Source organism: Rattus rattus, chromosome 4 (genome assembly GCF_011064425.1).
Source record: "Rattus rattus isolate New Zealand chromosome 4, Rrattus_CSIRO_v1, whole genome shotgun sequence".
NCBI lineage: Eukaryota > Metazoa > Chordata > Mammalia > Rodentia > Muridae > Rattus > Rattus rattus.
This window is the reverse complement of record NC_046157.1, coordinates 58376823-58397665: the sequence shown is the minus strand read 5'-3', so window position 1 is coordinate 58397665 and position 20843 is coordinate 58376823. Positions and strand designations below refer to the sequence as shown.

At 36.0% G+C, this 20843-nt stretch overlaps 1 protein-coding gene across 1 annotated transcript in view; it reads right to left on the bottom strand.

The window, feature by feature from the left end:
* The window catches only part of Ncam2 (neural cell adhesion molecule 2), a 468347-nt gene that overhangs the window by 220392 nt on the left and 227112 nt on the right, over positions 1–20843 (bottom strand). The window contains exons 2-3 of the mRNA XM_032900505.1: positions 4886–4960; positions 1621–1827 (exon numbers count right to left, since the gene is read on the bottom strand). Coding sequence (XP_032756396.1) covers positions 1621–1827; positions 4886–4960 — 282 coding nt within the window. The remainder of the gene's footprint in view (positions 1–1620; positions 1828–4885; positions 4961–20843) is intronic.

The window sequence follows — 20843 nt, the reverse complement described above, 5'->3', positions numbered from 1 at the left end:
GCCCCCTCACTATTTTCCATGAAATTGAATTACATGTATACATGACAACTATAAATTTATATTATTCATAGTATAAGAGAGAATAATATTGATTATACATCAATAAGTATCTTGGCTTAATGAATCAGTATAGAATATATATATGTAAATGTGTATATATGTATATATTTGCTTTAGATCCTAGTATTACTGTTCACACTACCCACCCACAAAACCTTTGACTCAAAATGTGTCCTGCCCATAACATGTGCAAGGACAAAGATAGATCAGAGAATGAAGGAATGTCCAACTAATGACTGGCCCAAAGTGAGACCCATCCCATGGGTAAGCAACAATCCTGACACTACTAATGGTACTTCTTCATGTGTGCAGACAGGAGCCTAGCACAACTGTCCTCTGAGAGGCTCCACCCAACAGACAAAGCAGAGATGCAGAAACACATATCAAACTTCAGATGGGGCTGGGAGAGTCTTATGTAAGAGTTAGGGGAAGCATTGAGGCACCCAAAGAGGACAGGGAATCCACAGGAAGACCAATAGAGTAACTAATCTGGACCATGAGGGGCTGCCAAAGAATGAGCCACCAAAGAGCTAGCATGGGCTGGACCTATGCCCTCTATACTTATGTATCAGATGACAAGCTTGATCTTCATGCTCGTCTCACGACGACTAATGACTGTCCCTGAACCTGTGCCCTACTTGTGGATCTGGTCTCCCTAACTCAGTAACCTTATCTGGCCTCAGAGACAGGGCATGCAATTAGTCCTGCACTCATTTGCTATGCAATATATGTGTGTGGGGAGGTATGGTGCAGAGGACAGGGAGAACGGTGATACTCAGAGAGGGTGATACTCCCCTCTTCTCAGAGCAGAAGGCGAGGCGGAAATAAAATAGATATAGGAGGTGGATGGAGTGAAGGAACTGGGTTAGAGAGAAGTTGGGGAGAGTACCAAGGCTGCGAAGTTGTGGGTTTGGGGTGTTTATCATGTGTACGGAGATCAAGGGAGGGAGAATAGAAATTGTTGGGAGACCAATTTCTAGGGCATTCTAGAGACCTCTGATGAGGGCTGGCTCCACCGTGTCTAAGGGAGCAACTCTAGCTGAGAATCCTATTAGTGGGGAATATGGATCCTAAAGTGGCCACAACAAAGATTTTTTTCCCTACAAAAAACATGAAATGTTTTGGCAGCAAAACTAACTCAAATTTAGTAAATAAATAAAAACAGATTTTATTTATCATTTAAAAGGTAATGGAAACTTTTAAAATATTATAGCTATAAATTATCAACTACTTTCCTCTTGCTTTTTAAATTTTAGGACCAACCACAATAGTGATATCTTTTTATTAATGTGACAGGGATAGAAGAGGCCAAAGATGAAGACCTTCCATGGGGAAAGTTTATGTTTGTTTTTAATATATCTTAACTTTACAGCAATAAAAATCAAAAAAGCAAGACATTATAGAAAGCAAGACATTTCTGAGATAAACATACAGACTTCAAGCCCCTTCAAATTTATGACACAGTGGCAGATTTTTACTATGAAGCATATTTTAATGTTTTTGAATCCTTTGTAATGAAACTGCGGCTTCAATGACCTAAAACACAAACGCACAACTTACGGTAAATTTCCAAAACTACTGTAGCTTCTTGTGTCTGCCCTTTGGCATCTGTCGCTTGACAGCGATATATTCCTGCATCTTCTATGTTGGCGTTGTAGATGGTTAGTCGAGACCTGACGCCCTCCTTCTGTAGCATAACCCTCTGCGTTGAAATGATCTTCTCTCCTTGAGGGTTGTACCAGTCTATACTCTCAGGCTCGCCAATTGCTGCAGAGCAGAAAACAAATGTTTGAACATCAATTTCGAGTGTTTGTTTTCACAGTGTCATTTACTTTTATGTAACCAATTTTACCATTTCAGAAAAATGAGTGTAAATAGAAGGCTGGAAATCTGAAACTTTGTACGAAACTGAAAGTAAACACAAATGTTAAGACAAATGTTCGTCTTTGTTTAAGCAACATTAAGGACTCCGTCTGGCCCATGCAAGCGAGCTTCAGACATTTCATTTGAATATATGACTAGAAATTAAGCTGTGAGAACTGAAACATAACAGTCGTAATACATGTGCTCTTATTGCACAAAATATTAAAAATGCCTCAGGCAGACGCAACCCAGTGATAGATATTGCTAAAGAGAAAAAAATGCTAAGATGATTTCATACGTTCGGTCCTCATCGCTAAGGTCCAGAGGTACCAGTAGTATTAGCACAAATACAGCACTGTTTACAGACATGTAAGTATCTTATAAAGCAATTTTTGGCCACTGATATTTCTGAATTTTGAGCTAATTTTCCAAATTGTTCAAGTTGTGCATAAAAGGCTAATTTCCATAAAGTCCTAATGTGTTTTCCCAACTGAAATGAGTTATTTTGTCGTATTAACCTAAAATTATTAACTATTTAATCATGTAACAATTAGGATGCATACAAATAGCACTTATGCCGCTCAGCAACTCCAGCCAAATGATCGCAGTGTAAACATTAATTTAATGTTTCAGAATCTAGGTCATTAACCACTTTATAAAAACTAAAGCTTCCTGCATTTGCTTTCATTTAAAAACAAGGATTTCATCTAATTCCTGAAGAGACTATTTGAGAACATAACGTGCATTCCTTCAAAAGGAGTGGGGAAATACATGAAGACAACAACTGTGAAGAAAGCTATTCCTTCTTATCTTATTGATATTAAACTATTAATAAATATCTTTCTCTGCAAAATAGTGTAGATGGATCCAAGGAATGAACAACAGAGATAACATAAGTGAACATTTAGCTCAATTTGGAACAAATCAAAACCTTTCTAAATGTAATGTTGTTGTAGGAAACATTTTAGACATTTAATTTTTTAATATCGTGATGGGGAAAGTTCATACCACAGAGAGATTGCAGGGTTTTCGTGTAACAATCATATTTCTCTTTCCTTTATAGTATCAACTAATATTTTCCATTAAAATGCTTCATATGACATCCAAACATGTCTACTACTAGATGCATTATGCAAATCATCAAAATTATTACGTTTGTGAAAGCATAGTTAAAACATTTTCTGAATATGAAATAATCTTAAATGAATAACAGGGTAGGTTAGCTGGCATTTTAAAGTGTACTTGTAGAGTTTCAGATAGCTGTATTTTTAAAGCACTGAATTTAAAGGTTTTGAACATATTGAACATTAATATTAAGAACAGCAGTGAAAATTCTGAATTACATTCTTTCTAGCACTACTCTATCTGCCCTTCAGAAACTCGATATATCATTATTATATGTATATATATCAAATGGAGTATTTTCAAAATGTTGATTTGTCCATTTCTATTTTTGTATCTGAGTCAATCCTATACTAAAATATATAATCAAATTGAACTAACACACAAAATATTTTTTCTTTTTTGTCATAGATTTTAAACTTCACTTATGATGAAATTCTGTAAAAGTATAAACTTGAAATATTTTTGCATATTTCTTGTGTATAGTTAGAGAATATGTGAAGTTTAGGAATAGTAACCTATATTCTTGGGTAGAATTTCCTTCATTTTTGATCCACTTTCACCATACAAAATGCAAGTTATTATATGCAGCACTTCAGATACATGGAGAAGAAGACATTAAAAATTGTTTTTATCATTTTCTAACCAAAAGAACCAATATTCAATGTTCCTATTTTCTGAAATGATTTAGGAATATTAGTACAGAAATGCTTTTTCTGTTAGTACTTATCATATCAACTAAGCCATGACATCCTCAACTTTTTCATTCTGTTGTGCGATCCTGGAGATTTAAATCAAGGCTTTGAATATATTATGTAAGCACGATACCAATAACCTATATTACAAATCTGCTAAACAAATCTGTCTTATATATGTCATGGATACTTATGGCAAGCCAAATTTACATTATTTTACTATAACCAGAAAGAGACACAATTTAAAAATAGCTTCCAGAGTTATTTTAGCACTGAATGAATAATTTTGAGTTTTTATATATAAAAGCTTATGTTGGGGCTGGTGATATGACTAAGCGGTTAGAAGCACTGACTGTTTTTACAGAGGTCCCTGAATTCAATTCCCAGAAACCTCATGGGGGCTCACAACCATCTGTAATAAGATCTGATGCCCTCTTCTGTCATGTAGATATACAGACAGACAGAGCACTCATACATAAGTAAATAAAAGGTTTTAAAAATGCTTATGTTCATGAACATGGATATGATTAATATGAGTATATATATAATAGGTTCATTTGAGATTTCTATAATATAGAAAAATAAAGCTTTCATATCAAGTAAATCAGGGATCTCTGAAAAATTTAGCATTCTAATTAAATGGAAGGGAGATCAAATAATTATCTACTAATCTTGTGTTTAATTAACACAAATTTTACAAAAATATTTCTGAACTCAGTACATTATTTAATTATAATGTGTGAATCAAACACATATATCTTCTTTTGTCATTTACCTTTCCTTCAGGTATTGGAATTATGCACTGCCATATCTGATTTATTTATTACTTATAGACAAGGAGATTCAGTTTGAGAGTTCAAATTAAACCTAGTATGGCTATTTAAATGGAAATAATATTTAAATCAATAGAAAATTTGTATGTACATATTTTATTTTACAATGTAATATTATAAAATATTAGCTACTTTGATAATCAAAAAATAAAAACACATTTTATATGCTAATATTTAATCATTGTCATCATTTCCCAATCATATAATGAATGTTAAGATGTTATTTTTATTGACATCCGTTTTAACTACATAACTTTATCCAATATTCTTTGTAAACTTTACAAGCACAGGGCATATTATCTAAGTACATACCTGTACATGTGAAGAATTTAGATTCACCCACACTAAGCTCTACTTTGCTAAGTGAAATTGTCACTTGAAGAAGAGCTGAAAAACAATATTTGAGTAACAGTTAATCCGGGCTTTAAATGTGGATACTACTAGTTATTATTTAAATCACTCAAGACAAACATAAATCACTGTTGTCAATTTTTCATTATTCACTCTGGAAAAATGTAAATTTTATAACTACATTCTAGCAATGTTATATGTTACAGTAGTTTGCAATTCGTACCAGTCTATACATAGCATTTACTTATATTTGTTCATTAAATTTTTATTAGCCTTATAATATAACAAATTCATAGTTAGATATCCCCTAACAATAACATAGATCTTATTTGTATAGCCATATTGTGCAATATATAAAGGAAAGTTCCACCCACCAGACTTTTGATGAAATCATATTCTAGATCATTATAACAAAATATGTAAATAAGATATTTTGACTTATTAAAACTTTACAAAGGGAGGCAAACACAGGAAATGACACCTCACAGAGGGTAAGTGTATGAACAGAAATACTCATAAGTACCACTAATATTAGATGAGGCAATGCTCAAGTGTTTAATATCTTTTTTTTCTTTTTGTTTCTCCATCCATCTTTATTAACTTGGGTATTTCTTATTTACATTTCAATTGTTATTCCCTTTCCCAGTTTCCAGGCCAACATCCCCCTAATCCCTGCCTTCCCCTTCTATATGGGTGTTCCCCTCCCCATCTTCCCTCCATTACCGCCCTCCCCCCAACAATCACCGTTCACTGGGGGTTCAGTCTTGGCAGGACCAAGGGCTTTGTTTAATATCTTAAAATACTTGTCTGCAGGCTTGAAACTAAAAGACTGGGAATTCTAAAATTTTAGAACATCACCAAAATGTTACTCTCATAAAAAATTGCCATACTTATATCTAATGCTGTTAAAGACTACATAGCAAAATCATTCATGAAATTCTGTCCCAATTATCTCCTTTTCTCAGAAATAGATAAGTAAGCATTTAATAAGGTTACACGAGTGCAAGGAATAAATAGAGAACCTATTGAATTCTGTGCTGGGACTTAGGAGATTAGAGTTTACAAAAGCTCTTTCTATTGGGCACAGCCCGCAGGAACTTAGGGCCCAAGTTAGTATTGTGTACATTGGTGGTACCAAAACCACATAGTATGAAACCAGAGTACTATCCACTCTACATGCCTGAAGGTAATAGAAACAATCTATACTTCAAGAACAGGAGCAACAAGTAAACTTGCCTCATCTGAACATGTTACTTATATCCATAAGTGTTCTTAACATTGAGGCTCATGGTATGAATTAGATTTGCACTCTCAGGAAAACATCCCAAAGAAGACAGTAGGTAAACTAGAATGGCAGGAATGGCTGAATCAGCTGCCTACATGAAACAGAAGACACCCAATGGAGTCCAAATGCTCTACAGTTCTCTCTGGGATGCAACCCCTGACCAAAGATATGGCTGCTTAAGTGTGGAAAACTGCGGGCAGGAGATAGAGTCTAGGAAGAATGTCCTCTGGGGCAAAACAAGGACACAAAGTAAAGGAGAGCCCAAAACGTCCTCAGAGAAGGGGTCACATACACTGTAGATCACACTCTGACTTCAGTGCTGTTTCTAACCATTAGGTAAACAATGAATGAACAGCAATGGGAAAATAAAAAAACACTCATTCTTGAAGTGAAGCTAGAGTCTTGCAATTCTGCCTACCACTACCCGCCTTACCAGTTCCCTGGGTTATCTACAGCTCTTATGGTTTTAGCACATAAGTAAGAAAAGTGTATGATATGTAATATGGGAGACAGTGGTGTTATGCAAATGGTTTACGAAGAGCCAACACCCCTAGGAATCTGCCCTTTTGAGCTCAGACCTTTTCTTCCTGTCTAGCCCACTTTCTTTCCTGTGAATAACTCTCTTCCTCTTAATAAACTGTCCCTATTTCTATCTGTATCCATGAGTTAACTGGTCTGATTCTTTGTTCAAAAAAAAAAAAAAAAAAAAAAAACAAGAGCCCAGGAGCTATCCGCAGGTGCTCTGTGATTCACGCTGGGAACAACTGGTGATCTGCCAGTCAGAAGGTACAATTGGTTTGCGTCCATAATCTCTGAAGTTTAACAATGGAAGATGAAGTGCTTTCAGCCTTCTCTCTGTCCCACAAAAGGAGCAAAGAGCTGACAGCACCGCACTATTTCTCCTTGCCTTCCTCTGTCCTTTTCACAGTCCACAAAACCCTCTGAAATTGTGGCCGAGCTATTGTGGAAGGCCTCAGGATAACAGGATGGTAAGCAACAGCTACAAACCTCCTGAAAGAAAATAAATAAAATGGCAGGTCCAAACTTCGGTCAGGGAAAGACAAGCCCTAGAGTGTGCTTCTTTGCTGAAGCTACACTCAGTGTAATCTAAGGCTTGCTAAGGGTGATTTTGCTAAGAAAAAGACCTGCAGTTACACAGATCTTGAGGACTCAGATTGGAAGAGAATGTTCTTTACAGTTGAATTTGTACTCCTCCTCCCACTAGAATTAACATAGAAACACTTTAATCTTTTTTTTTTGACTCTCAGCTATGATGCATGGTCAAACATTGCAACTAGTTTTATCCCGAGGTTACACACACACACACACACACACACACACACACACACACACATATATATATATATATATATATATATATATATATAATACATACATACATACATACATACATACATACATACATACATACATACTACATTCATGGATCCTCAAAACAAGCTCTGTGGGATTATTACTTAAAGTATGTGATCCAGGCCTATTTCATAAAAACTCAAGAGAAATAACTTGAAATGCCGTCTAAATCAGGTCTTCGTGTCTGTCCACAAAGATAAACAGCTGCTGTAGATAAAATCACATAGAACACCTTTAGACAAACAAACACTAGGAAATGAAACTTTACTAAAATATTTCCTCTTCTTCAAGAAAGCCCTGCCACTCTCTATGTTCTCAAATTCTCCCAGGATATCAGAAATAAGAAAACACAGACCTAAGGTTCATATGAGGGACAGAGCTCTGTGACAGCCATCAATGACTGTTCTTAGAGCACTATGGGTAAGGCTTATGAAGGCGCACTTGAAAGTAATTAGATTCCACATCTTCCTTTGAATTACAGCAATGTGCGAAGAATCAAAGAAGTGTCTTTGATGAGCCATTCTGACTTGCTGTTATCTTTCAGATCTCAACCTTGGCTTATGGTATTAAATGGGAGGCCCATATTAACTCCTGACCATGTGCAATGCTTTATACAAAAAGAAAAATCAAAAGAAAAAGCAAGGAAGAAAGATAGGAGAGAGAGAGAAAGGAAAAAGAAAGGAAGGAAGGAAGGAAGGAAGAAAGAAAAAAAGGAAGGAAAGAAGGAAGGAAGAAAGAAGACAAAATTTAAAAGCATGCTGATAAATGATTGGTTTATGGACCTGATGACCATCGGCCAATATTGATGTCCTCTTATATCAACAATACACTTTTAGATTGTAATACTACAACAGGGCCTCAGTAATGCAGGATGAGGATAGAAACAAATTTATGTTAAGGAACCCCTTAGTAATTTGTTTAAAAGGTTTCCTCAAAGAAAAGAGGGAAATCTTTTCCTAATTCACAACAGGCTAATGAGGGCTTTCAGGAAGTTCACCAATTTAAATCCTTCATCCCCATCCCCCACGTCCAAAAATAAAAAGTTTTCTTAGTCAAAGTTTCATTCTGTGGAAGATGTAAAAGGGACCGATGAGTCCTAGGAACTCCATGATTTAGTCATTTGACATTGTCATCTTGGTTATCAATAACTAAGATCTGAGGTAAGAAAATCACAAACACAAACAGTATAACTGCAAAATTTGTGGCTACAGCTTTAGAAACACACTAATGAAAGGCCTTCCCACCATGGAATTTTACTGATTATTCTCAGGGACCAAAATGGAAATCCCAGATTTGCTTCCAAAAGTGTATTTCCTGGACCATCCCACATATACGAATGGACTAAATGCCTTCTATGGCCATGTGTGATAGGTAAAAACCAAGACAGCTTGCAGAAAAGACAGTGTCTCCATGCCCAGATAAGAAAGAGGAAACTGAACACATCCTGTTAATAAGAGTAGAAGATAGAAAGGCCAAACCATACTCACAGATCTTTTAAGAGGTGTTCATGTTTCCTCCTAAGATAAGCAGACATGAAAACATTGTTCTTGGTTAAAATAAGTGTGTCATACGTGTTCGTAATGATTCTCATGTCACAATGTGACACTCTATGTCTAAATGAACATGCAACAAAACTCAGTCTTTAGAAATCATCCAAATATTGGAATAATAAACGTGTGACCATTTAATTAATTTCACTTTTATATTTTTGTGCACAGTATTACATTTATCTTTAGTGTGCAATTTAAAGCTTAAGTGCGTTTGTGTGCATTTTTCTCCACCCTCTCCCTCCCTGTGTGTGTCTGTGTCTGTGTGTGTTCATGTGTGTGTGTGTGTGCGTGAGTGTGTGTGTGTGTGTGTGTGTGTGTGTGCGTCTGTGTGTGTGTATTTGTGTATTGTGGTTATAGCAAAATGACTACTAAATGCATAATTTTATATTTCTTTTTTAATAAATTGATTTTTTATTATTCACTTTATATCCCAAACTGTCCTCCTCCCTGTTACCCCTCCCACAGTCCTTCCTCCATCCCCCAACCCTCCGTCCCCTTCTTCTCTTAGACAGTGGAAGCTCCCCCAGTTATCCCTCTATCTAATCTCTGCTCGGCTAGACACATCCTCACCCAGTGAGACCAGACAAGGAAGCCCAGCTGCAAGAACGTATCCCACAGACAAGCAACAGCTTTTGGGATAGGCCCTGTTCCAGTTGTTTGGGACACACATAAAGACCAGGTTGCATATCTGCTTCATATGTGTGGGGAGCCTAGGTCCAACCTGTGTGTGCTCTTTGGTTGGTGGCACAGTATCTGACAGCACTCAAGTGTCCCGGCTAGTTGACTCAATTGCTCTTTCTGTGGAGTTCCTATTCATTTGGGGCTCTCAATCCTTCCCCCAACTCTTCCATTGGATTCCGTGAGCTCCATCCAGTGTTTGGCTGTGGGTCTCTGTGTCTGTCTGAATCAGCTGCTGGGTGGAACCTCTCAGAAGACAGACATGCTGACCCTTGTCTGGTATACTGTTCGATCAGAGTCCTTTCAGTAAAAGTTTTTCTGTCATGATATCAAGAAGAGCCTGCTGCACCCTGGGGCATCGAGCCTCCACAGGACCAAGGTCCTCTCCTCCCATTGAGGCCAGATAAGGCCATCCTCTGCTACATATCCAGGTGGAGCCAGGGGTCCCTCCATGTGTAATCTTTGGTTGGTGTTTACTCCCTAGGAGCTTTGTGTGTCTGGTTGGTTGGCATTATTGTTCTTCCTATGAGGTTGCAAACCACTCCAGCTACTTCAGTCCTTGCTCTAACTCCTCCACTGGGGTCTCCATGCTCAGTCCTATGTTTGGCTGTGTGCATCTGCATCTGTATTGACAGAGCCTCTCACGGGACACCTATGCCAGGCTCCTGTCAGTAAGTGCTTCTTGGTGTCAGTAAATGCATAATTTTAATAAACTTCAGTGTTCTTTATCTCTGAGTAAACTTTCTGTGTATATATATTTCAAATAAATTTATGGCAAATTTTAGGTTAAAATCATGTTAAAATTTAAAACTAGAGTTATATATCCATTTTATTTAAAAGGGGTGTTGTGTGTGTGTATATGTGAGTGTATTCATCTATGGATAGAAGAATACTATTAAAAGTCATTTTATTTTTATGTTCCTTTAGCAGAACAATATTTGGTTTTCCCATAGGCCCATGGCCTATCTAGCCTCAGGGTTTTGGATATCTGAGAAGTCTAAGTCAATGATTTCTTCTCATGGAATGTCCATTCAGATAGTGAGTGGCTATTTCCACAACATATGTGCCACTATTGTACCAATGTATCATATAGGCAGATCATTTTGTAGATCAGAAATTTTGTGGTTGGGTTGGTGGTTACCTTTCACCTTTCATCCATCAGCACTGTATCTTCCATTACTATAAAAATCAGTCGGTAGTTTGTAGTCAGTAATCTGTAGTCAGTACTCAGTAGTCAGTAGATGTGAAGGCTGTAGCTCAACTTCTCTTAGTTACAGTGAGATTCACTAATGTTTTATTTAGCAACAGTACCTTACCATCAGTTTGTAGAGAGCAGCCAATAGCCACCATAAGCCCAATCTAATTATACATAAACCATTCCTGGCATGTGAAGGTTCATGTGGAGCATATTCTGTTCTTAGAAGTTATTATGTGTCTATAATCCTTGTCTAGAAATTTACCCTCTTCCACTTTAACACGTCCACAGACATTCCCACTGTTGTAGTCCTGTATATGAGGACAATTCTCAGAGACTGTTTCAATGCCTACTTTGTGCTGGGAAAAGGACTCTGGCCCTTTCAATGAGTCTGTCCACTCTTCTGTTGTTTTTTTCTGAGGTAGAAATGCAGTTTTTTTATTAGTCCATGATTCAAACCTTCATGATGAAGCTATACAAGCAGGTTTCTTCTGAATAAGGATGAAAATACCTTTTGAAGCTTATAATCAATTTAAATTTGACTATGCCTTTTATATTAATCTTGTGCAATTTCTCTCTTTCAAGATACAGAACAGTTACAAATGGAACTTATGATGTACGATTTCTAGCAATCTTCTATGTAAAACTAAAGTCTTCTCTTGAAGAAAGGGATAAAGTAGGGAAACAATCCTCTGGATCATTTTAGGCAGCAGCTATCCCCTTCAGCATGTAGGAGAGGTTCCGGAAAAAAGATCATTATCATTAAGCCACCACCAATAATGATAGGAGCCCAGCACTGAAAGGAACCTGTGAACAGAGAGTAAAACAGTGGAAGGAAGACATTAAAATGACATTTGAATGTACTTAGGTTTTATCCGGTGGTAGTGGCTTTCGGTTCTCTTCGAAATCTGTGATTTCACTAGTCCTGAGTGGTTCTCTGCATTTCCAGTTACAGGTGTGACTTATCTCTTTTCGATTGTCCTTGAGTTTAATTACACAGACAGTTGTTACAGCCATAGTCTGTGTGCCACTACGGCGTCAACTTGCATACTGTGTCATGGTGCTTGTTGTAGTTCGCAGGCAACAGAGCTGGCGGAAGTTATTCATTCCCTCCTTTGCAATCTCGTACTGTGCATTCTGGTACCATGAATGCTATTCCACAGGGAGAGAGTATTCAATTCTATTCAGGCTCAGGGCTCTTGATTTTATTCATTGTTCACTTATCCCTATACCCAGAGATAAGTGTAATTCCCATGCCTCATCAATGAACCATATTTTTGCAACAACCCCTACCATTATAGAAAACTACAATGCATTGGAATATACAGTTGTGGAACCAGTCCCAAGACATAGATGTACAACACACCTCCTACACTGAGGTTCAGGGATACTCGTGTAAGAAGGGGGAGAAAGATTATGAGTGTCAGAAGTACAGTATGTTTTCTATGTGTTAGTGCCTCAAATAAATACAAGAATTTATAGCTATGAAGTCTCACAAATAGGGCTACGTATACATCACATGAACAACATCTGTATATATAGACATGTTAATACAGAAACAGCCTCAATTTTAGACAAAGAACTACAGAAAAATATGGAATGCTCTGAGCAATCTTTCTCAGGAAAGATCATACCAATTAGTTATTCAATATTAATATGTTATTAATATTAAAATAACATTAAACTGTCTGAACAGGTTAATTTTTATATATCTAGAAATATATAACAAATGCTATTATAAAAGAGGTCATCAATTTGAAAGAGAGAAAGGTGTGGTCTTTGGGGAGGTTGAAGGGAGGAAAAGAAAGAGGAAATGATTTAATTACATCATAATCTCTAAAGTTTTTAAAAGGATAATTTTTAAAAGACTTAAAAAATGAAGCCACTTGTTAAAAAGTGTTGAATCTCTCCTTTTCATGGCTACAACTTGATGCTTTACCTTGAAGAAGTCCTAGGGCATTGTATCTAAAGCTAAATGATCCATTCTGGTGTGAGTTAGGAAAGAGGGCTAAAAGGCATGAACGGGTTTGTCATGGATTAGGAGGAGGAACAACTATCATATTGAGAATTAGACTAAAGAAAATTTCTGATACTCATACAAAAAAACCCCATTAACACTGTGCCTATGCTGAGAGAGTTATAAGAAACTCAGTTCACAATTTGTGGATAAATTCACAAGGCAAATTCTAATAAAATGTACAGATAGAAAAGTGTTCGGTTATGACATGGTTACTACTTAGGGTCTGATCTGTTAATAAGTATAGAAAGAGAAATCAGGGGAACAGGAAGATGACAAACATAAATTGATAAAGAAAGCATAGGCTGTCTTAAAATTTTAGATGAGGTGTGTCCAGATTAACTTTAAACTGCAAAGAGCTGTAAAGGCATATTAAGGGGATGACCAAATGGATCAAATGGAGGCTCCAGATAGGAAAAATGAAAATTCAATTGAAAGGAATGAGTTTCACTCAGTGAAATTGAGAATTCCATAATAGGCACTCCCTAGTCAACCACAAATATGTAAAGGTTTAAAGACACACAGAAGTAAATAAAAGTAGTGTCCAAGGGATGTTTATGTGTTTAGAATTAAGGTATTCCCCAGTGGCTGACATAAGAGCTTTGAACAGAATTGAGGCAGTTAAGAACTGGACATGTTAGGAATGAACAACAAGCATTTTACACTGTGAGATAGGAGCCACGATTCTATGTAGGTCAGAGGTGAACTCTTATAACATAAGCGTGAAATGATCACCTCTGCTGGAGTGTTTGAGTAACAGGGTCTCCAGCATGGAAGGTTGATGTGGAAGAATGTGTACCTAGAAAGCAGAGCCTTATAGACAAAAGCAAGTCACTCAGTACAGACATTCAGAGTCTTGTAGCCTGGCCCTATTTCTCGTCTGTGTTCTGTTTCTGAGGAGGCACAATGACCAGCTACTCAGATCTCTCCTTGCCAGGTTGCATTGTATCACTTCTAAAACCCTCACATACAACACTATTTTTCTTTCTTAAATACCATCAGAAAAGTATTTTACCAAAACAAGACAGAAATACATATGGTAATTGTCATATTTTGGCAAAAATAAATGTAATTGAAACTGTAAAGAAAGAATACTATTATTTAAATATGTAATAAATATTTCATTGTTCATATTTTAAAACATATTTCCTTTGCTCCACTTCTTCGCATGATAATGGCTTCCTTTGAACTGCCCTTTATAAGAAGCTTGAATCTAAGGGAATGGGGCAGGTGATCGAGATTCACATTGCTGACCATGGAGCGGGGGAGGGGTGGGAAAAACGTAATGAGCTTAACAAGACTTAGGTATGGATAAAAGTTAAGAGAGAAAAAAGACATTGGGGAAAAAAGTAATACCGTATGTCTGTTCATCTTTCTCTTTCTTTTCTACTTTCAATCTTGGCTTTGAGATCTAATTTTATTCCATGTAAATTATTGACTTTTATCTTTTCTCTGATGGCTATCTTTCAATTGACAATGAATGAAATCTTTTATTTCAACATTTCTTTGTATAAGTTGAGCCCAGTCTCCATTCCACCAAAATTTGGTCACTGCCTAGTTTTCTAGCTTTCTCCAATGTCAGTCAGAAAGACCACTACTAATAACACTATCTTTTTAATACCGAAGCAAATAAGTTCAATTGTGTTAATTTAAGATATTTAATACCCTAAATATGTCTTATAACTCATGAGCTATCAGTCTGTTTTCTTTTAGAATAGCTCTCCAACTGTTATGTGAGACATTTTTAAAAGTGTATCACCCTGACACTCTAACTTCCTGACCACATTTTGTCTAACAGCACAGTTCTTGCTCATGCTTGCCTTTTTTTTTAAGGCGAACCAATCCATGCATGTCTTTACTGAAGAATACTTCATCATACACCCTTCTACATGCTTGTCTGTTTAAAGATTATGAATTATCCATCTTCTTTTTAGCTGTAGCTACAGAAACTGAGGATTGATTTCCACCATCTCTCCATGAGGCACATTCTCCTACTGCTGTGTTCTATCTCATTTTATTTTTCCCTTCTTTACTTATTTCTAAACTCCAATAAACCACCCACATCCTACCTTCAAAACAAGTTGAAAATTAGTAATTTAGTAAATTAGTAAATCAGTAATTTAGGAAATATTCTGGTAACTAGGTAGTATCAGCAAATAATAACTTTTAAACACAAAAACAGATTTCAATAAAATGGTACAAGGCAGGAAGTTGGGTAAGTCTTAAAATGACAATTCTCAGCTCGAAAGACCCATTTCCTCTTATGAGTTTGAAAATCCTAAGATGTCCCAAAATCTTCTGAAATAATGTCATCAACTTGGAACCAAATGGTCATTATGTTGTCCTTATCATACAGAGTATTATCTACCAAGTAACCCTATTATGATGAAACAAAGGTCTTGTCCTCTTTATAACCTGTGGAAAAAGCCAAGGAAGGCCTAAGTGGGCACTCAAGTACCACATGGAAGAATCGCAGTAGAACCAGCCAATGGAGCCTTGGATTCACGTTTGTGACTACTCCATCAAAAGTTCCTTCTGTACTGCTAAGCTCAGTGTCATTTGCATATGGTAAACACGCAGATACTAGCTTTCCTTTGTCTACTATCTCTTCTCCAATGTGTTAAGTGTAGAAGAGTAGAAACAGAAACAAAATGAATGAAAGAGAAGTAGGTAACCAATTGGAATGCTATATTTTTAAAACATATTTATTCAAGTTATATATTATATAAAATACCTTTTATTATATCTTTATTTTTGTGATTATAATATAAATATGTAATTTCTCCCTTCTCTTCTTTTTTAAAATTTATTTATTATATATAAGTACACTATAGCTGTCTTCAGACACACCAGAAGAGGGCATCGGACTCCATTACAGATGGTTGTGAGCCACCATGTGATTGCTGGGAATTTAACTCAGGACCTCTAGAAGAGCAGTCAGTGCTCTTAACCACTGAGCCATATCTCCAGCCCCCTTTTCCTTCTTCAAAACCTTGCATATATTCCTACTTCTGCTCTATCAAATTCATGGCCCCTTTTCATTAATGGCATATATATATATATATATATATATATATATATATATATATATCCCTAAGTTCAGCCAGTTTAGTCTATGTAATGTTACCTGTATGCATCTTTTCATGGCTGACTCTTTTCTACAGTTTCTTCCTGCTCTTTTCCAATATTCCTTGAGACATAGAAGCATGATATATATATATATATATATATATATATATATATATATATATATCAATCTCCGGGTCATAAATGCTACTATTGCACTCTTCAAACCTATATTTAGAGGGGTGGTTAAGAGCACTAACTGTTGAAGTGTGCTGTTGGTCTGTGTCTTATTCTTTGTTATCTAAACTAAGTAATATTCTTCATATCTTCAAAAACTCCTCTGATAAAAATATTGCAAATGAGACAAATTGCCAACATTTTGCTAAATATAATCAAATTCAAATTACTGTTCCTTCCTATTCTCCTAAGGAGTTCTATTCTGTATCTCTAGCCCTTAATATAATTCCTCACCATATGGAATGTAATACTCACACTGTTTGTAACCAAGAGATTTTGGGTGATATTGGTTGTAAGCATATTTCTGATTTTTTGTTTATAGTATAATATGTATGCATTTTATTTATTTCATTTGTATTTGAGAAAATCTGATGTATTTCCTTCAATAACTAGGTTTGACTGTGTATGCATGTCAAGAAAATTTAGTCATCTTTACTCAAGAAGTAGTAGGCAGACTTATCCACTGACCATAATTAGACGGATCTCTGTTTTGTAGATTTTTAGAATCCATTTCAAAATAACTGAATATCCGTCTACATATTAACCGGATGATCAATATTCACACTTAAATGTGATCTATAGGGAGTTAGATTGTGGTAATTAAGTATTTTCTCAGGTCCCTATTTACAGTTAGACTTCACCATGTGTATTGATAAATCACTAATCTCTTCATTATGACATAGTACCTTACAATGATCTACCTTACAAAATGTTATTTCCAAACATGCTACTTTAAACTAAAGTAAAAAGAACCGGTGGATTAATATCAGGTGGTATGTGGGATGTCTTAGGAACAAGGTCGGCTTTCGTAGTTTTATGTTCTACAATCTTAAGGAGACAAGAAGCAGGTCACTCATCAGTTATTCTGAATGTGACACTTAATTAAAACTAAAATACCTTAAAGAGGCAGCTAGCCGGAGTCCCACACTCAATCCAAATTTATTTCAACCAACACCACTTAAACATGTAAGTTATTAACTGTCTTGATGAAGCCAGCATGAGACATCTTGTAAAATTTTTATCAGTGCTCTTACTATGCAGTGATAAATTAAATTAAGAGATTGTTTGAACTAGCCAGCTCGGCAATTCTCTTGGTGAGTAGGAAGCTCTCTGTCTAGACCACATATGTGAGATTTCTCACCAGAACAAGTTCAATGTGAGCCTTATCCATCAACTTGAGCAATCAGAATTCAAACCTGTCATATAACAGTTCTCATTTTGCTTCCGCTTGGGCGATGTTCTGAAATTCTACCCCACAATTATTTTGCCAGCACTTACTCACGCATGCTGTCATAATATAGGGAGCCTGTCAGAACACAGTAAAAGCTACTAGAATGCAGGGTAGAAGGAAGAGGGACTTATCCTCTCCTGCTTCAGAAACAAAATATACTTTGAATTGCAAGCATTGTAAAGTAACCAATGAAAAATATCACTTTCCTGTAAGAGAATTCTAATGTTTTCTACCAAGTGTAAGCTTTAAAATCTCTTTGACTGACATAGTCTCTAGAGTACAAATACCTTTCTATAGGAATGTGATACTTGAGGATGAGGAACTGCAAACAGATATTACAACCTGTGTGTAATAATCTTATTAAGATTTTTATGAGCACGTGGTGACAGTTCATACACCAGTAAACTTATTATTTCAAATGAAAGCTAGACAACCATTTACTCATGACTTAATTAGCTCATATAATAATTGCCCATTGAGTTCCCCAAGGATATAACATTTCAGTTCTATTAAATTCTGTTGTTATGTTCTTCCTGGAAAAGATATTGCACCAGGCTGAACATTTTACAGTTTTCATTAATTTTAACAACTTTTATGTTTTATGAAGTAAACAGCAGTCCTATTTTCTAGTATTCAAATTCATTGGCTGGAACACTTTATAATACAGTCAGATACAATTGTTTTAATCCCAAGATTAAGTAGTAACAAAAGGAAATAAAATATCTTGCAAAAGATTTATTAAATATTTTGAAACATTTTGGATAAAACACCATTAAAATGTAAAAAGGGCAGTCAATACAGGTGGCTAAATAATATAGAAAATGTTGATGGGCTCCATTTAAAAACAAAACAAAACAAAAAAGTCATTGTACTTGTCATAAAAGCATTAGCTCATTCTGTCTTAGAGGACTCAGAGGATCTACAGGTTACTTATCAGATTACTAGTGAGGATTGGGTCCAGGACAGTTTTTATGTCTGTGCATGACACAGGGTAAAGTTTATTTTGCTTAGGTTGACACCCCAGCCTAAATGAACCTTGAAGCTCCAAATTACAAAGTGTGATTTCGTAGATACCACTTTTTACAGAAAAACAGACTAATGAGTGGATAAGGAAAATGTGGTTTATTTACAAGTTAGAGCATTGTCTGGTTCTTTAAAAATGACATCATAGATCTTGCAGGCAAATGGATGGAACTAGAAAAAAAATCATCCTGAATGAGGTAACCCAGATGCAGAAAAATAATATATGGCATGAATTCACATATTTCTGGATATATCCATTAAATAAATAATAATCAAGATACTGTCCATAGACACAGCATTCTTAGAAATGAAGGGACTAGGGACATGAATCTCCCTGTAAGTGGAAAATAGAATAGATTTTTATAGGAAGACTGGTGTGTGTGTGTGTGTGTGTGTGTGTGTGTGTGTGTGTGTGTGTGTGTGTGTGTGTGTGTGTAGGAAGGCATATGAAAAAAGAAGGATCATGAGTGAAGTTGGGGGGAATGGTATTGAGGGAAGGAATGAATGGAAAGAGAGCTAGTATTAGAGAGCATCTGAGGGGCACAATGAAATTCTAGTGTACTGAAGACTCCCTATAAAATATGAAGGCAATCTTAATGAACATTCTTAATACTGAGAAGACAGAAACCCTCTTGACAACAAACAAAGTTTCTAGCATGGGGCTTGGGTTAATCTACATGAGTTATTGGGTGAAATGGTCCCATGGGGGGAAAAAAAACAGTAAGCCAGTATGTTGCCAAGGCAATTACTTGATCTCCACAAAATGACAGCATAGTCCCATTGCTGAAGAAAACACCCACATGACATATTGAGCATAGGGTAGTCGAGCTAGTGCCAACATAAAATCTTCCTTCTTATATTCTAGTGTTTACGACATGGCAGATTACCAAAAAAGAAATGTAAATACCATTGCAAACACAAAATCCTGGATCTCCAATCTGTCCTGTCTACAAATTACACTAGGACAATGGTAGTATAAACTCTATGGAAGTAACCAATAAATGTCTGACTTCATGAGGCAGAACTCAGGCCTGACACTGCTTGAGAGACTAAGATCCAGAGACAATATTTCCCAGAGACCTAGGGTAAAATCAAATACTACTGGTTTTTAAAAAATCAACAAAACAAAACAAAACAAAAAGTAACAATAAAAATACTATTAGTGATTCTCTGCATTACTTATTCAATTATTCAGGTATTATCAGAGAAGTTTCCTCTTTCATCAGATGGGAACAAAGAGATCTACAGCTAGACATTTTACAGAGAGAAAAGCCTTGGAAAACACAGGTCTAAAGGAGATGCTTCAACTTTCCTCAGAGCTCAGAGAATCCTATTAAAGAGGAGGTAGACAGAATGGAAGATCCAGAGAGGACAGGACAACAGGAGAACAAAGCCCTCTAAAACAACCGAGAAACGCTTAGATGAACTCTCGGAGATGGGGAACAGCATCATGGGATACATGCTGGCCTGCACACAGATATGCTCAGCATATATACTGCAGCTTTCAGTTTGGTACACTGTAAGTGGACTCTGAATTTGTAAATGATGGGGGGTTGTTAAGCAGGGGAACACCCTTATACAAGAAGGGGTGGGGGGATGGGATTAGGGAGCTTAGGTCTGGGAAACTGGGAAAGGAAATAACATTTGAAATTTAAATAAAAAATATCCAATAAAAACTAAGTAAATGATCAAGTCACTGATGGTTGTCCCTTCCCTTGTTGGTCTTTTATGTTTTCCTGTCTTGTCCAAGTTTGATAAGATGATTATTATTTTATCTTGATATATTTTATTGGTTGTAGAATTTTAGAAGGCTATTGCTTTCTAATGAGAGAAATAAGGGATTGGTTCCAGATGAGAGGAAGTAGGAAGGGGCTGGGAGATGTAGAGGAAGGGAACCTGTAGTCAGACTATGTTGTATTAGAATTTGTGCTTAAAAAAAAGGAAAATGATTTATTAAATTAATTGAGAGGATATTTTTTATATCATAGAAGAGACCACAAAAATCTTTTCTTTTGACTTAGAAGAGTGATGAAATTTATGAAGCCCACAAGGTCTTTCAGGTTTTGGTTTTCAAGAAAATTGGAATATAAAAAAAATAGTGTGAATTTCTATAGGTTGAAGGGAACATTGAAAAGAGTCATAGAACACAATAATATTATGTTATTGTATGAGGATACCTTCATCTGTGCCTGCTTGGAAAGTAAGAAGTACACATGAGTAAAACATGAGGGAAAGTCCTAGTCTCACATTCAAAAGTGAAACA